At 44.8% G+C, this 18,283-nt stretch overlaps 1 protein-coding gene across 1 annotated transcript in view; it reads left to right on the top strand.

Annotated features, from left to right (window-relative positions):
- The first annotated feature begins 968 nt into the window (after window positions 1-968).
- thoc5 (THO complex subunit 5) overlaps window positions 969-18,283 on the top strand; it is a 72,331-nt gene continuing 55,016 nt past the window's right edge. Inside the window, exons 1-5 of the mRNA XM_037422953.2 lie at window positions 969-1,200; window positions 6,074-6,223; window positions 8,668-8,778; window positions 13,832-13,929; window positions 14,993-15,068. Of these exons, the coding sequence (XP_037278850.2) occupies window positions 1,132-1,200; window positions 6,074-6,223; window positions 8,668-8,778; window positions 13,832-13,929; window positions 14,993-15,068 (504 nt within the window). The 5' untranslated portion in view covers window positions 969-1,131. The remainder of the gene's footprint in view (window positions 1,201-6,073; window positions 6,224-8,667; window positions 8,779-13,831; window positions 13,930-14,992; window positions 15,069-18,283) is intronic.

The following is an 18,283-nucleotide window of genomic DNA, read 5'->3' as shown; positions in this document are numbered from 1 at the left end:
GCACTGCCCTTGGGTAGAAGGCTGAAGTCTTGAACTTGGCCCTGAAACTATCAAAAGTCTCCCTGGACAGCCTGAAGAGGCGCTTGAATTCATACTCATGGTACCTGCCGATAATGCTTTCGTACCCGGGTACACGGTTGGCATCGTCGCGCACCAACGCGCACGCGACCAAGATGCACGCATCGTCGTACTCATCGTCGCAGTCACTGCAAACGGCACCGCTGACGGAATCGTCGTCGCTGCTCGAGTCCAGCAATTCCATCGCAGTCACAAGAAGTGCCATCACGGCCGTGTATTGATCGGACAAGGCGGCGGAGGCGGCTATTTTAGGCTTACACTACAAGGTGTTCTCCGGCCTGCACTCACGTCAACTCACGCCTTCGTTTTGGCTGTAGCCGTCGCGCGCTAGTGTCGGCTAGTGCCGAGGCGTGGTTGAGGCTGCACCTGCACTTGCTCGACCGGCGCTGCCGCTCACTGCACCGCTTGGCACCGCTTTTTCTGCACCTGCACTTTTCTGAACTAGTGCAAGCCAAATCGAAGATTCCTTTAGGCTGTCGTTTCGCTAGTCTGGCTTTCAGTTTTCATAGTATACGCGCCGGGGGGACCTGTATACGGCCTCTGGTTCTTACCAAACAGTACGTTATACAAGACAGGGCGCCTGGTAGGGTTTCATATTTGTGCCTTATTGCGTAATAAAAATTATTTTCGAATTTCCTAAGGAGTTCAGCTATTGGACTTGTGACAAGTTTGTCTCTAGAACATAGACACCATTACCTTGAAATGGTCGTAAAATCGCTGGAGTTGGCCTTTAAAGAACTCCAGGTACTCGAAATTTCCGGAGCCCTCCACTACGGCGTCTCTCATATTCATATGGTGGTTTTGGGACGTTAAGCTGCTCCACATATGAATCAGTTCAAACTAACACTACGACGCTAGGCGTCCCCTCTTGCGCGCTCACTTCGACAGCGCTTTTGTCATCGACATCACGTTTTCATGGCGGCGCGCATACGCGTCTATTCGCGTCACGTAATTCGCGTTTTCTCGCTGTGTTGTCTTTGAACTGAAGGTTCGCATAATGTGTTTCTAGCTTGCACATATCATTGGCGCTTCGCTACTCAACAGATCGCGATCATGAGCAGAGACAAGAAAGTGAAGCGTTCAAAGACCGGTAACGATGTCTCCAACTCCGGTTCGGGGCCGGTAAGTTCGCGTCGCATATTCCAGAAGGATTGCCGTTTGACGCGTTGTAGTGTCGGTGTTGGAGGCGCAGCGCCGAAATTGTTTGTTCTATTGTGCCCGAGGCGCTATATTCCTCTGCGAGCAACAAAATATCCATCATCATTTTTTATTACTTTGTTGTTTGCAGCTACGATGCGCATGCCGGTATCCCCGCCGCCTTTGACATGCATGAGTGGCCTAAAACCATGCGAGCCCGTCCTTCGAGTACTTTTCCTCGAGAATGTGCATTCCAGAAATACGAGCGTAGTTTTATGGGTATCAAGTACTCCTGTTGAGGCCAACTTGCCGTCTACAAGTTGTTTGCCTGACACGCAGGGGGACGCAAGAAGTTTCATAGAGGGGCTGAAGTACCTTTAAGCCGCCCCACTTACTGTTTTGTTCAAGTTTTTATTCTTGTTACATATTACCGAGCCGCCTAGCAATCTCTTTCGTGGTGTTTTTCGGGCTGCATGCAAGATATTTAATGCACCAGTGGATGGTCCGCCGTGAGAGATCAGTGGCTACAGTGCTCTGCTGCTAACCCAAAGGTCGCCGGTTCGATTCCTGCTGTGGCGGTCCCATTTCGGCGTAGGCGAAATAGTCGAGGCCCGAGTGCTGTGCAATATCAGTGCAGGTTAAGGAACACCAGAAGGTCAAGAATTTTGGGAGCCCTTCTCTATGGCATCTCTGTCATAATCATATTGTGGATTTGGGACGCAAAACCCCAGATATTATTATTATTATTAAAGCACCGCTAGATCACCCGAACATGGCTTAGGTTCTAGAATTTACAGGCTCAACGCTAACTTTTTTTTGATGTGAAATCCTGCATTATGAGCGGTGTTCAGTGGCATAAGTGCGACTGGTAGTGAGGGCCCTGCTCAGCAAAGAAGAGATAGCAACCATTGAAAACACTCGTGAAACTTCAAACAAACTAAGGATGGTGCACTTGTAGAAATCAATTCTTGAGTGAATTTCATCTAAATTAGCTCCATGTCCTACACAAAATTACAAAACCTGCTGTTGCAACCCTGAAACTTCCCGTTGGGCTGCTTTCGCAAAAACGTTTCTCTTTTCTTTTTTGGCTATTTCAGCAGTTGTGTGTGGCTTGTGACTTTCTTCCATGATTTGGCTTAAAGCCCATTGCAGTGTTCCTCACTCTCTGTCTCTCTCACACATACGCACACACACACACATATATATATATGTATATATATACTGTGTTTGTGTGTGTGTGTGTGTGTATACTTTGTTGCTTTGCTGCATAGCTTACTAACATGACAAGATATGCTAATGACGCTTTGTACATTCACTATCCTAATCCAATTTAATTTGGTATGTTCAACTTACTTTTCAGTGTCCTCATGCCAGTTACTACATTCACCTCTCTTATGTTGACTACATAAAACACACTGACCAAATGTATTTCCAGTACTACATACCAGATCAGGTCACTCGAAGGAATGCTCATCTTTCAACAGAGATTGTGGCTGTGATATTGAAAATGTTCTGGTCACACAATTATATCGAATACTTAAGGAGCAGGTGTATGTTCGGCTCAGTTTGGATTTTCTTTTCATCATCTAATTGCTGCACATTACTTGCTAAATTTCTGCAAAAGCATGTGCATAGCTAAACCTAGATGTTTTATTTGCCATACATCTGCCTTCCTTTTATTAGTCATTTTAACTTGGGATGGGAAAAAATGTTTAGTACATTGATATCAGTGTGTAAAACTGATGATTAGCTGAAGGAGATGTAAGTTACTGAAATAAGGCACTAAAGAATTCACAAACTACCCAGATTTAGGTGTGGTGTTGCAGTTGTACTGCACGAATCTACAATGCACATGTAGCCATGAGAATAAAAAAACATTATGCCGCATTGACGAAGTTGCATGCATTTCATGACACAAAAGATGCCCTTGCGTGTTTCACTCTTTTCTTGGCTCCTCGGCTCTTCTCTCCTCCTGGCCGAGTGTTCCTCCTCACTGTGCGAGCAGGTTGAGCAGCGAATGCACGTATCAGTGAGTGGACTGATGGGCGTAATAGTTGTTGAGCAAGCGACATACTGAAGGGATGAGGAAGGCCGAAAGGGAGGAGGGAAAAGAATACTTTCTTGGAATTTGAGGGGTGCCCGTGGGTTGTAGCACTGCCACATTTGTCATTGTTGATTGTGATGGCATTCTGAACTCAATGCCGGCGTTTACTGGACAAGTTATTGTTGAAGGTCGTTTAGGGCCCCTTTAAAGGCGATGCTTCCCTGCCACGGTGGTCTAGTCATTATGGCGCTTGACTGGTGGCTGGAAGGTTGTGGGATCAAATCACGGTGGCTACATTTTTGTTGGAGGTGGAAATATTTGAGGCCTGTGTACTTCGATTTAGACGCACGTGAAAGAACCCCAGGTGGTTGAAAGTTCCAAAGCACTCTACTACGGGGTCTCTCATAACTATACCGTAGTTTTGGAATGTTAACCCCCCCCCCATATATATATATATATATATATATATATATATATATATATATATATATATATATATATATATATATATATATATATATATATATATATATACACACACACACACACACACACACACACACACACATCCTAAGGGCCCGTTTTTCCGTGTTTTGACACAATATATTGAGATCTAACAGACAATAATGCCAAGGAATGTATGGAGGAAGTGATTAGAACCAATGTAAAGTAAATAAGAAGAAAGCAAATTGGGTGAGAAATTAACTTGCTGTGAGCAGGAATCGAACCTACGACCTCCGAATAACACATCTGATGCTCTACCACTGAGCTATCACGGCGGCTATTCCCCCAGCCACTTTATTGGGTTTATATGTGAATTTAAACGTGGGAGTGTCAGTCAGCGCCACCTGTAGCCATGGCGGCAAGTGTGGTACACTCTTTTTATGAGCCTGTATGGCGCCACGTAGCACGTGAACTTATTACGAGCTGGCAGCTGACCAATAGTCCCTCGTATACAACCTAACGGCACCAAGTCTGGCAGTATGAGACCCTCGGCTAGTTTTTTCATGTTTTGAACAATATAATGAGATCTAACAGACAGTAATGCCAAGGAATGTATAGGGGAAGTTATTAGAACCGATGTAAAGTAAATAAGAAGAAAGAAAAGTGGGTGAAAAAATAACTTGCCGTGAGCAGGAATCGAACCTACGACCTCTTAGATATCATTATATATATATTTAGGCAGTGCTGCATTGTTTTGGGAAAAAAAAAGATGTACAAACTAGACACTGGGGATTCTTCACATGAGTACAAGCCCGGATCTCTCTTGAAAGTTAGGGCTCCAGAACACACTAGATGAGCTCATAGAAGCACAACAAATATCTAAGTATCTCAAGCAGCATGACTAACGAAAACTCTAGAGGCATGGAATATGCTACCCAATCTAGGAATCAGTTACCACATGCAAAGACGACAAGAAAAATTGGGGACTAACTTTTAGTACTGAATATATCCAAGAACATCCACCCAGGTTACAAATGCGTACACTCAAGTAGAGTAGAGAAAATGACCCAAATCTATGGGTCAAGATGACAGAGCCACATTCGTAGACGTGGCTAAATACCCAAACAAAAATAGCTGCATGGCAGTAGTTGTAGAATATAACCAAAAGCTCCTTTCCTTACCAGCATGTTGGTGAATACCAAATTCTTCAGCACTGCAAAGGAAGTAGTCACTGCACTAATATTGGTCTCCACAAATGTTCAGTACGTCATTAAGGCATCGGTTCTAGCTTATGCTAAGGGCAGGATCTCCCCTGGAGGTGGCACATTGTTTTAATTAGCAAGGCAATGATCTCTAATGCAGAGAAGAACGACAGGGGACTGCTACGGTACACAGCGCATACATCTCTACTTATTCCCGTCATCAACCCCCACGAGGTTGATGACGAAGCTCGAGGTGTTTGTCACCAAGCTGAGCAAAGAGGGATTTATATTGGTCACGGGAACATGGAGGAGGAGATCTAAAAAAAATATAGATTGGAAAGATTTAGCGACAATAGCAAATTTTATCAATTGTGGAGGTAAATTTTGCCACTGCCGCACGCTAAACAAAACACAGCTGAGTTCGTTACTTGAAGGCAATCGCCGACAGAAATCTGTCCTGATTCTATGAAATTGAATACTTTCTACCCCGAGATTCACGCAAGTGATGCAAGTCTACTAGAGGCACCTTTCAACACATGTGTGAAAGTCTGGTTTGTCGAGATTTTATGGCAGTCTCCTCATAAGATCTGCAGGCGGGGTGGTCAGCCGCGCTGCTCAATTCAGAACTTTGAGACCAACTTGGGACGTCCAGTGAGTCGTAAGGCAGCGTGGCATCGACCACTGCAAGCAGCCATCTAGGCAGCCCGAGGCCTAGGCTCTCTATTTGCCAAATTTGAAATAAAATTATTTATTCAATAATTATGCATGAAAAGAGATTATGATGCTGTTATCTGATTCTCCCTCTTACACCAGTGCCATTAAAATGAAAAGCTCAATGTGAAGGTCTTACTTATCTAAGATTAGTTATGCTACTAGATAGCTGATGGATAAATTTTGTTTAGAAGCAAATCCCATGTGTTCTCTAGTTGGCCACTGCTTGCATTCTACTCACCTAATTGTAGGTCATTGTTAATAAGTTTTTAATGAAGCAATGCAATCTCTTTCTGCCTGTTTCGCTTGTATGTATGACTTTTGTTAAGTTTAGTGGTTACAAGTTTGCAGGTACATTACAACATTGCTGTGTAGTTGCTTAGCAAGTGAAATTTCAGCGACTTGATTTGCTGGTGTTGTTCACCTGATGGCATTTGTGGACCTGATTGTTGTGCAGAATCTCCACATGGACTACTTCCTAATGGAGGAGGAAGAGTCGAAGACACGTGATCCACGAGACGATGAGGCTGTCTTCCGGAAGATATGCAGCGAGATTCAGGCAAACATGAAGAAAATCCTGGAAATGAAACTGCAGCGCAGACCCCTGGTATGAGTGTGACACTCCTGATGTGCGTTAACAGTGTTATCTCAGTTAATATTTGATTTGGTCAATGAAGCTCCAAAAGAACTTCATAGGAAAGTTTGTGCTTAGATTCACTGTACTTACTTGCTTCTAGCATGAAAAGTTGGGCATAAACTGAGAAGGAAATGTTGAAAGCTTTTTATGACAATGAAGAAAGTGCATGACCGTGTGTTCAACGTAAGCATGTTTTGTAATAGTATGAAAAGCTGGGCGAGTTGCTTTGAGGACATTATTGGAAGCATTTCGGCACACACACAACAGACGAAAAAGGAAAGGCGAGAAGACAAGTGCCTGTTTGACTTCTCACCTTTCGTTTTTCGTCTATTGTGTATGGGCCGAAAAGTTTCTAATAACTGGGTTTCCTGAATGGGTTGCTGTCGTAACCATGTCATTCTGCATCACAGCTTTGCTCTGCTAAACATTCGGCAAAGACTTACCTGTTTGTATCTGAGAGTATCATTAAACAGCTAGTAGTGTGGCACTTCGCTTCATCGTCTCTCTCCTGTCTTCTCTCGTTTTACTAAATGAGTTTCATCCTGGCAACAATTGTATACAGTGGATTAGGCTGCTGCACATAACTCAACACGCAAAAGTGAGCCCAGTTCCCCTTTGCCATATAGGACGCAGCTGCACATATGCGTGCTGGTGCATTTACCGAGCACTCTTTTTTTTCCTCTCATTTCTTCTCCCTCATGCCACTTTTATCTTTTCTTCTAATACATTCCAACCGGAACAGGGGTGCCAATTATTTTGGATCAGCTCATGCGCTGTGAATCAGTAAAAAAATGGGAGAACAGAAACAGGAAAGTATCTCACCGCACTATCTGTTGCTTCCTCTCGCTAAGTTACACCGTCTGAACTTGGAAGTCTTTTCAACAGTTCAGCCTAGTGTGTAAGAAGTCCATCTTTCTTTCAGCCTCTAATACTTTCAGTCTGGATCTCAAACATCCTGATTCCTTGGCTAATGTGTACGGGAACCATTTCAAATGTGTTGTTCTGTGAAACATGTTCCATGAATTCATTCGTAACTTTATGATACGACGGAAGGGAAGATGCATCTCACTGGTAAATGTGTTGGAGACTGATTTTAAACCACCAAAACATATATTAGATTTGTTATGCAAAGCGGCGAGTCTGCCTACAGGCTATAATTAAAATCTGTCTCTATTTTTCTATCATGAAACAGATGAAAAAAAAGTCTATTGGCTGTTTACTGTCAAGTATAAAAAAAAGTGGCTTTCATTTGCGCGGTCATACTTATTTTGGGCTGTGTATCATGAAGCTTGGGCATTCAAAGCCTTTCTAATGATTCATTGCACTTGTGGTCTTAACACCATGGAGATCACCATGTGTATCTTTGCTACCTCTAATGGATAGTAATTATTTAATTGCACCTGTGGTTGTTTGCACCTCCGGTTTGTGTATGAATCTTTTTTGGTAGTTTTATCTGAGCACTGCTACAGTTTTACTTAAAGGGGCCTACAACACTTTTCTAAACAGCCAAAAAAAAGATCACTAAAGTAGGTTATTGCTTCACTGACCTGCCACAGTAGAAATTTTTATTATCCATCCAGTATGAGCAGAGCTACAAAAATTTGTCATATGCTTTGCACGCAGCACTTGCATTCTATCTTCTCCCGCCTCAAAAAAAATGCGGGAAGCTAAGCAGGAAGGGATGGCACAGGGAAAAAAAAATATGTCACGCATGCCTCAGGGCCTGGAGCACTTTTTCTTTTTTCATTTTCTTCAAATGCCCAACTTTGCAGTGTGATCGCACGTTCACATGTAGATAAGTCGCTGCCTCCCATGGTGGCCCCAGCATGCTCAAATCAGCCAATGGCTGATACTAGGCCCGACACATGCCGATTCTTTAGCCTGTCGCATCATTGGTCAAGATTAAAGAAAGCGGTTTTTAGCTCTCATTGGGAATTTATTGTGAAGTCCAGCCCGTGTGTTGTGCTGTAAAATATGGCTCGTGTATTCTCGGTAGCCTCGACTGCCGATCGACAGCGTTTTCTGATCCTGCTTTTTTAAAAAGTCAGAGAGTGTTGCTGGGCCTCTTTAAGCAAACACCAACTAGCCAATAACGTGTACTTTAGCCTACATTATAAGCAAAAAAGAACATCTGTCATCCTGCATTAGCACAACTTCAGGTCTACCGAAAATTACTAAAAGTAATGGATCCCTATTTGACGAGATTGTTTGACAAGGCTTTGCCCAACGTAGCCTTATTGGGCAAAGCTCCTTGCGTTTTCAAAGCAATTCCAAGTAACCTGCAGTACAGCAACTTATTGAACTTTGTGTCATGTCAGAACTGTTGCTGTGTCCACTGGTGCTGGCGTATTGTTTTAATCTGTGTGTTATGTTTCTATGGTAACTATGTGTCGTTCTCTCATTCTGCTCGACAGGCTGACATTGAAAAGCTCCGAGTGGAGACATCCTTGCTGTTTTTGGGACTGAAGAAAATCAACCGCCTGGACAAACATCGGCTCAAAGTGGCAAAGGATGCTGTTAACGAGGTAATCTATTCCTCATTTGAATCTTAATGGCATTGGCCTACAATGTGCTGGTTTAAATATCTGTGTTGAATGGCTACTTTGTGTTGTGTGCTGTGGTGGCCAAAAAAGGCTGGTAGTACCTTCGCTAGTCAGAGTAGCTTAGTTGCGGTAATGGAGAGCACTCCCCTCTCCAAGCTTCTGTGTTTGTCTTGGATTATTAGATTCGAAGGATCTTATGAGCGAGCTTGATGATGTAGCGTCCGCACTCCACTCCCTCTCTCGCCTCGCAATGCCGACGCAGGCAGCATCTGCTAGCGAGTTTATTGATTGAAAAAACCAACTGCTCGCGCTGCACAACCATTCACTGGCCACTCCGCATACCGTATTCACTCGCATAATCCTCGCACTTTTTTTGGCGGAAAACCAATGCAAAGTTGGGGGTGCGAGAATTACGCGAGGAAAACTTTTCACGAAAACATACAGGGCGAAAAAGAAAACAAATTGGCCGCAAATCGGAATTCTCACATCAGCAACTAACAGCAAGCTTTGAGAAGTAGTAATTATAACTTACTTCAACAATAAAAGCACTAATTCAACACAAGGAGAGATTTGTTTGAGACATAAAAAGTGCAAGGTAATAGTCGACAATTAGAATACCATACGCAAAGCTTGTGGGCGTTACGGACATAGCGATAGCGTTCATCGCTGAACAAGAGTCCTCAAACGCTAAGCGCAGGACGTCAGTATTGGGCTGATGGCTATTTAACGATTCTAGAATTGTCGGTAGTTTCCTTGTGAAGAAATAAAGTTTACCATCAATTTCAGCCTTAGGCACACGGCAGGCCCAACGCGTCTTGGTGGCTTCCAGCTGCCGTCACCAGTAGCGATCACAAAAATCGTCGACTCCGAAGGGCCTACCAGTGGCCCTGTTGCCGTTGTTAAGTGCATGATCGATCACTTTCAACTTGAAAGCAGCCGTGTAGTTTCAGTATTGCCCCGTAACGTGACAAGATTACCGACACAACATACAAAACACGCCGCGACGCGCACTTGCCACTCTGGCTTGGCTTCGATTGGATTGAATCCCCATGCAATAATAGTACGCTTGATGCTTAAGAGATGGCGTCAGATGGTGCGCGTTATCATCATCAATGGCTGGAACGAGCAGACGACATTATTGTGGCAATTTTGGGGGGTGCGATAATTACTCGAGAGAAAAAATAAATCACATTATTGTTGGGCGATGTGGGGGCTGCGAGAATTATGCGAGTGCGAAGATTAGGCGAGTAATTACAGTATATAGGCACTGGATCTTGATCTCTAAGGTAGTGCCGGTGGGAGATTTCTCTTGTGCGACGTTGAACAGTAAAAATTCGCATCGTGTACATTGACTAAAAGCCGACTGCAGGTCTCTGTATCCAATCAGAATCTTCTGTCTGTTTTTGCCCATTAGCAGTGGTTGGCATGTTTCAGTAGGAAACGCCAATTCATTGCTGCATGCTTTGAGCGCCCGCGTCAACACCATCACCAGTGTAAGCCTTGGCACCCGCTGCTTCGCATTTACACATGTCTACATGGTTCCCTTTAGTGGGAGGTGGTGTAATTTTTTAAAAATGAGCCAGATTGGCACACTCAATGTCATCTTAATCTGACTGTGGAACAGCACTGGATGGAAGGCATTGCTATGCCTAAAGACAAAGAGATCATGGAGTATGGTATGGCAAAATAGCACAAAGCCCTACTGGGTTGCTGCTGTGTGATCTGAGAAGAGTGCACTAATGTTAAGCACATTTTTTTTAATGGGCTGTCGAGAAAGTGGCTCTGCTAGAAGTGTACTTAACAAAAAGCAGACATTCAGTCTATTTCTGAACAAGACATGAAGACACTTCAAGGTCATGATAGACCCTTTTTAAAATTGTAAAGTTAGCTTTTCTGCTATGCAGGAATAGCAGCTTGTCGTTTTGTCCAAATAGCCTGTTCAAGCGCGCTTTGCTTTTGCAATCACGTGGAAAATTTTGACTCACCTCTCTTGATATAAACACTCATAATAGACAAGCCCCAGTATGTCAAAACTAGGACAGCGTGTCCGCTTGAAGCAAGACAGGTGCCACCATTCTTTATTCAAATATGCAGTGCAGAGAAGCACACTCGAGAGTTTTGAAGAGAGTTTATTGTGCTTGTGGTTCAAGTTGGTTTGCAGTAATCAGCATGGCTTCTGCCGAGGATGCTCCTGTGAAAGCCAACTATTTTAATTCACCACCGACGTTCATTTGACCCTTGATTTTCTCCTCCGAACAGATGTCATTTACCTAGATTTTTCTAAAGACTTTGACTGCATACCTCATCTGCGACCAATGGTCAAAGTAAACAGCTTATGCATCCATCCACTAATCAGGTCATGGATCAGTTGTTTCCTAATTGGCAGATCCCAGTTCACAATCACCGGGCACCATCAGTCGACAGTCACCGAAGTATTAACAGGAGTACTGCAAGGTTCAGTCCTGGGACCTCTTTCGTTTTTCGTTTTCATCAACGACCTGCCCACCGGTATTACATCATTCGTCCGGCTTTTGCCGATGATTGCGTCCTGTACCAGCGCGTTACCTCTTGTAATGATCAGGTGCTTTTACAAGAAGACCTCACTACAATTGAAAAATGTTGCACTCAGTGGCTCATGCAACTAAACGTCAAAAAACGTAAAGACATGCACGTATCCTGCAAACACTCTCTCATACCCTACTCCTACTCTTTGCATTCTCTTCCTATAGAGCTGGTTGTTTCATACAGGTACCTCGGTGTTACCATCATAAGCAAGCTTAATTGGTCCGAACATATTAATTATCTGGTAGCCACAACTAACAAATCTCTAAGATTCATTAGACGGTCACTGTCATCATCACCACCTGTGATCCAAAAACTGGCATACGATACATTTATCCACACTAAACTGGAATTTTCATCGGCAATATGGAACCCACATCAAGCGTACCTTTTTAACCTACTTATGAAGCTGTCCAAAACTGTGCAGCCATTATTACATCCCAGTATGACCATTGGCTAAGTGTCACAAATATGAAATTATCCTTGAATAATAAATCGTTAGCACTTTGCAGAAAATTATCTCGCTTATGCCTTTTTCATAAGCTCTATTACAACTTTCCACACTTTTGTGACATGTTTATTTTCCCGCCAAACCGCACTTCACACCACCTGTCAAACTCCCTCAGTCTTCTAAGAATTCACGGCTCTACCAATTCATTCAACAACTCTTTCTTGCCATCAGCCATTGTAGAATGGAATAGTTTACCTGACCGAGTTGTGATTGTACGTGACCCCATCAAATTTCAAAACGTACTAACAAGTTTATTGAGTGCTGATGCCTAACAAATCAAGTTTTTTGTGTATTTGTATTCCATTTTTTTAGTGCATTGTCCTTCACGTGTATTTTGATTGCTTCTCTATAAGTTCAATTTTTTTTCTTTGTTAATGGCTCTTTGAACATTCCTTTTCTCGTGTGTATGCTTCCCCCTTATGTAATACCCCAACAGAGGCCTTTAAGGGTTAATAAATGTTGATAATGATAAAACGTGAGAACCTATTTTTAAACTTATAATGCACGATTTGTTTTTAAAAGCAGCGTTTTTGTATGTACTCGGATACGGGAAATATGTTCATTTTTGTCGATGTGATGACCACATTTTCTAAAATCAAATGCCTTAAATGGATCTTTAAAAGCAAAATGTGACGGTCTGTCTGGTGTTCATCACCTGTGACAACACATACCAAAAGTCATGTCAGATTACTCATGCGGAGGGGGGGGGGGGGGGGGGCAGACAACCAGTGAACAGGTGCCACCACTTTGCTTCTCTCCGGCGAAACTCTCGCTGTAAATCTCTCACACTTTGCCTCAGTGAAATCGTTTGCCATTAGTAGGCTTGCGCCAGTTGTAAATTTTCTGTTTAAAGCTAGTTCGATGCGAATAGTGATTTGCTTTGAGTAGTTGGAAATCCAATTTGAAGGGTATATCTTATATATAAAAAAATTTAACATACTTGTTATTACCCAACTAACCTGTGCAAAATTTTTTTTTCAATTGAAACAAGGCATGCGCAGATGTCATTCTTTATTTGTTCGAAGAAAGTGGGAACAGCTGAATATTAGCAGGATTTGACTTCCGGTAGAGTGTGAGCGATAACCTGTAAAATAAATTACATTTTAAAATTTACTACACTTAAAGCATATAATCCAGTATAACAAGCTTTTAAACTTAAGAGAAGAAGAATCAATGTGAGGGTATTCTGTTCAATAACCTCGAAGTGGGGCTTCTTGCTAGTGCAGATATTTTTTTGTAAAAGTGTGTTTGAAGTGTGGCACTTTTCTACTTCAGTGAAACCACCTTAACAGGGCGGCTACAGGTAGACTGATATACACCCATTTGTTTATTTTGAATGCGTCGCCATTTCTCATAACTTAAATCTGAATCAAAACAAATTATTATTCATTCAAATATTCTAAGTGCTCGAATATTTGCACAAGTCTAATCGTTAGATCACGAGGATGGCTTGATAGACTAGTTGATAATGTATCATGAAAGGCTACAGTGCACATACTCAAAACTTGATATAGTGAATTACTATAATAAACAGTCACTTTTATCATAATTATAGTGTTACAAATAATCAGTTTTAATGAATTTTTGAGTATAACAAAACATGTGTGACTTTACTATAATGAGGTTTGGGTGTACAGATGGAAACGACAGAGGTATATACACAAGACAAGTGCTGATCATCAGTGCTTTTCTTTTTTCGTGTCTGTCTGTATGTGTGCTTTAGCCTTTCATTCTAGCTATTAGAGCTGCATTAGTTGTGCCTTGATGTTTGTGTTCTGTTCTCAGGAAATCACCCACAGTGAATGTGGGCCTTTCATCAGGCTGCAGTCCTGAAAGTAACATTCAGCTGGGTGCCACATCATTAACATTAACATTAAGCGCAATAATGGTCGAGTCCATCCTTGTACCACTTTGTGAGCACCAATGCTTTAACAAAACTGTGACACTTATTTTCAATCGCAGAAGAAGCAGAAAGTGGACAACTTCCACCTCCAACTGCAGAACCTGACGTACGAGGTGATGCACCTGCAAAAAGAGGTGACCAAGTGCATGGAATTCAGGTGAGACGTTTATTGGAACTGTTTTGTGTATTGCATTACGAGAGCTTGTCTCCAGTATTCAGTAGAGCTTTAGTGCCATCGGCATTGGCAAGGTGGTGCAAAAGGGGCACTTTGCCCCCTCAAGCTGCATCAAAACGTGCCCTCCCCCCCCTCCCCGCCACACGAAGTGCACCAGCGCTCTCCTCCTCCCCCAAGCCACAGTGCAATGCGAGTTTGCACTCCCCAAGGCAAACTCCCGCCGACGCCCTTGTTCATTGCGTTCCTGTTTTGTATAACTTCCCAGTAACAATGTTCGCAACCGAGAACTCAAAAATTGACAACTGGCAATATACACCCGACTACCAAGGGCATAGCCTGTTACCATTTTTTTTTCTTGGGAAAGTGAAATACAAGCCTCAATTTATATATGTTCATGCATGTGTTTGTATGTCTGTATACATACACACACAAAATGTGAAATTTCGAGGAATGCTTTGAACCCCCCGATCCAGGCACGTAGCCAGAAATGTTTTTTGGGGGAGGCACCACCTTGATTTTGGTAGGGCCATTTGTTGCTCTCTATGCCATAGCGAAAAAAAATTTGGGATGGGGGGGGGGGGGGGGCACGATTCTAGTGTGCCACTCCCTGGCTATGCCTCTGCTCCGCCCACTTCCCACTCGTGCTTGGCTAACGCTGGCTGCTCCCCTAGTCAAGGGATGGGAGAGGAGGCATTTACTTTGCCACTGGCGGTGCTCGTCATGCAAATGTTCTGAAACAACTGGTTACTTTGTATGACGTCTTTGCTTTTTGTGCCCAGCACGAGTTCCCTTTCGTGTTGCTTCGTACCGCACTATCGGACATATGCAACACTAGGCCGCCGGCCATGACTAGAACACAGCCCTGCCATCGCTTTCAGTGCTTTACCTTTCCAGGAAACTGCCGGCATACAGTGTGTGTATGTATCTCGTTTCGAACCTAGATGCGAGTCGTTTGTTTTTTCTCCGACTATTTTCGTGAAGCTGTGTACGAAATATGACTGTAGATGTGTCTGGGTAGGCAACTTTTATCTGTTTTCACTTGAAGGTCCAGGGACGAGGAGATCGACCTGGTACCGGTGGAGGAGTTTCGCAGGGAGGCACCAGCTGAGGTTCTCAAGAGGGTGAGACAATGTGCAGGCACATTAATTTGTCCTTGCCTTTTGGTCAAATAAAAAGTCACGGCCTTGCCGCAAAGGCGAAGCAATGAACGCGATAGCAACAAAAATTGGGAGGTCACGCGCAGAATGGCAAGCGAATCGAAACCTGCCCCGCGTTTCTCGCGCACAAATGACGCACGAAGCATATTCACAAGTACAGATGAACGCGAATAAGCGTCTCAATTGTTACTTCGCTGTGTCTGAAAAGTGCGCCCTTTTCGCAAACGAAGGCTGTGCAACGATTGCAGTGACCTTTGTGTGCCTGGTAAATATAACAGAATTGTTCCGACAAAACACAAAGGCTAGCCAAGACGTACGATTCCCCCCACTGTAAAATAAGGGCGCGCGATCGAGTGTACACACCCTCATTCTCTACACGGACCAAAGTACGCGTGCTAGATGATGAGAGCAGTCGCGCGCTCACTGCGCCATCTTGCTAATAATGCTGAAAACGTGATAGTTTTCCCCCGAGATGCCCGCCAATAGCAGAAAGGGGTAGATATGAATAGCTTGCCGTTTGAACGTTGAAGGAAGTACCTCTCGGTGGCTCAATGGTTAACGCTTAGCTTTCACCACGCGGGGAGGTCCCATGTTTGATTCCGCGCTCTGTATTCTTTTTCGTGGATTTTTTTTGGTTCTGACGTTTTCATATTGTAAAGAAGAGGAAGTACTCCGGCGCAGAGGCAGCAGCATCGAGTGTGCAGCAGCGGCTCGAGCTCGGAAATTGCGGCTGGTGCATCGCCTTCCAAGCCTTCCAAGTACCAACCTTTCTGCTTAATAAATCTCCTTTATAATTGGTGGAGACGTGCCGGGTACCGTCCCTTACACCTTCCCGCTACCATCCTGGAACTCCGTTCTCGACGGCTACCTTCTGCTATGCCGGACGCCGATCAGCAGACGCTTCCATCTCTTCCGGCCACCTGTCCAGGCAGTGTTCCTCAGCGGGAGCCTCCAATCTTCAGTGGAACAGATGACAACGACGTTGAAGAGTGGCTCTCGACTTTCGAACGGGTGAGCGCTTTAAACAGATGGACGGACGCGGACAAGTTGACACGCGTTTCGTTCTATCTCGCGGGTGTAGCCAGCCTTTGGCTTAGAAACCACCAGGCAGACGTCCGAACGTGGCCGCAATTTAAAACGTCGATTGTAGCAGTCTTCGATCGACCTGCCGTCCGAAAACTTCGTGCCGAGCAACGTTTACGCACACGCGCACAAGAAACGGGTGAAACCTTCACAAGTTACATAGAGGACGTCGTAGATTTGTGCAGACGCGTGAACGCCGAAATGACGGAAGCTGAAAAATGTAAGCACATCCTCAAAGGGATTGACGACGACGCTTTTCAAATGCTCTTGGCGAAAAGCCCGACCACTGTTAACGACGTAATTAGCCTCTGCCAAAGCTACGATGAACTGCGGAAGCAGCGAGCTCTGACAAGACGTCCTCCAGCGCACGATTTGGCATCGCTGTCTAGTGTGATCAGTGGTCATGACCACGCGTCACTAATGGCCGAAATAAAAGCATTTGTCCGCGAAGAAGTTGCACGACAGCTTTCCTTGGTGCCTTTCACACCAGAAGCTACCACAACTTTACCATCGTCTCTACGTGACGTCATTCAAGGAGAGGTCGCCGAGGCCTTACCAGCTGCTCGCGAGCCTAATCTTGTGGCTGCTCCTCTCACCTACGCCGCGGCTGCAGCCATGCCGACTCGCAGGGCGCCTGCGCCTCCGTTTCAGCCTCGCGCGAGCTATCCCCCAGCTCCAATTCACTGGACCAGCACTAACACCGCCAACCCGTGGCGCACCCTCGATAATCGCCCGATATGTTACGCTTGTCGATACCCCGGACACGTCGCAAGGTATTGCCGCCGCTGGACGCATATCACCAATGAAAACCGCCGTGAGCCTTTCTTCCCGCTTGACTCCAACGCGCGATACGGTTCCTCCACTCCAATGCCAGCCCGCTACTATAGGAAGACCACCGCCCTCGGCCGGGACGTCTTCGCTCGCCCTCTCCACGCCGCCGCTCGCCTTCTCCTATGCGTCGACGGCCCGCACCTAACGAGGAGGAAAACTAGACGACGCAGTTCCTGAGGCAAGAACTGCGCAAGTTTCGGTTAGCCCAAGTCCTCATTTGTCACCTACCAATGTTATTGATGTGTTCGTCGAAAATATCCCTACTGTCGCTCTTGTAGATACCGGTGCAGCTGTTTCGGTTATAGATGCTGGATTTTGTCGCTCAATTCGTAAGGTTACGACGCCTTTCTCCGGATTATCGCTTCGCACAGCCAGTGCTCAACCTGTTCAACCGACCGCAGTATGTACAGCCCGCGTGACAATTCAGGACGTTCTGTATACGATAGAGTTCGTGGTTCTTTCATCGTGCTCCCATAATATTATTTTAGGATGGGACTTTTTGTCGCGTCATAACGCCGTAATCGACTGTGCTAGGGCTGAGGTCGAATTTTGCTCACTGGATGACAGAGCGTCCGTCGACACCCAGTCTGCGGGTAAACTTGTCGTTAACGACGACACCTACATCCCTCCATGCTCTTTTGCGTTCGTACCAGTTTGATGCAGCGCCATATCCGACGACACGGTCTTATTCACACCATCTCCAATATTCGTCGCCCGAAGAGCCCTCCCCCTGCCTTTTGCTGCTCTCGACCTTGTAGAAGGCTCAACCACTATGCCAATTTATGATCATGAGTCGTCGCCTTTATCCCTATTTTGTCACGAGTGTCTTGGCAACGTCGAGACAATCAGTTATACCAGAATTATATCCATCCCCGATGAGGTGCCTTCTACCTTCGTCTGAGAACTGGCTGTCGTCTCAGCGGCTGACTCAACGTCGGCAAACATATTTCAACCATTCATCGCTGCAGATTTGATATCTTCGCAGCGTTCACAACTCCTCACCATCCTTGAGTGCTACCGCCTTTCTTTCGACGTTGCACAAACACCTCTCGGCCGTTCCTTAGCAGTAGAACACCACATCGACACTGGGTCCCACTCACCGCTGCGACAACGACCATATTGCGTGTCCGCTACAGAACACCGCGTCATTGCTGACCAAGTAGACGACATGCTTCGCAGAGGCGTCATTCGACCTTCACAGAGCCCATGGGCGTCTCCGGTGGTTCTCGTCAAAAAGAAAGACGGTTCTATTCGTTTCTGTGTCG

Source organism: Rhipicephalus microplus, chromosome 3 (genome assembly GCF_043290135.1).
Source record: "Rhipicephalus microplus isolate Deutch F79 chromosome 3, USDA_Rmic, whole genome shotgun sequence".
Classification (NCBI taxonomy): Eukaryota; Metazoa; Arthropoda; class Arachnida; order Ixodida; family Ixodidae; genus Rhipicephalus; species Rhipicephalus microplus.
Note: the sequence above shows the minus strand (reverse complement) of the source record. Positions and strands in the feature narration are given on the sequence as shown.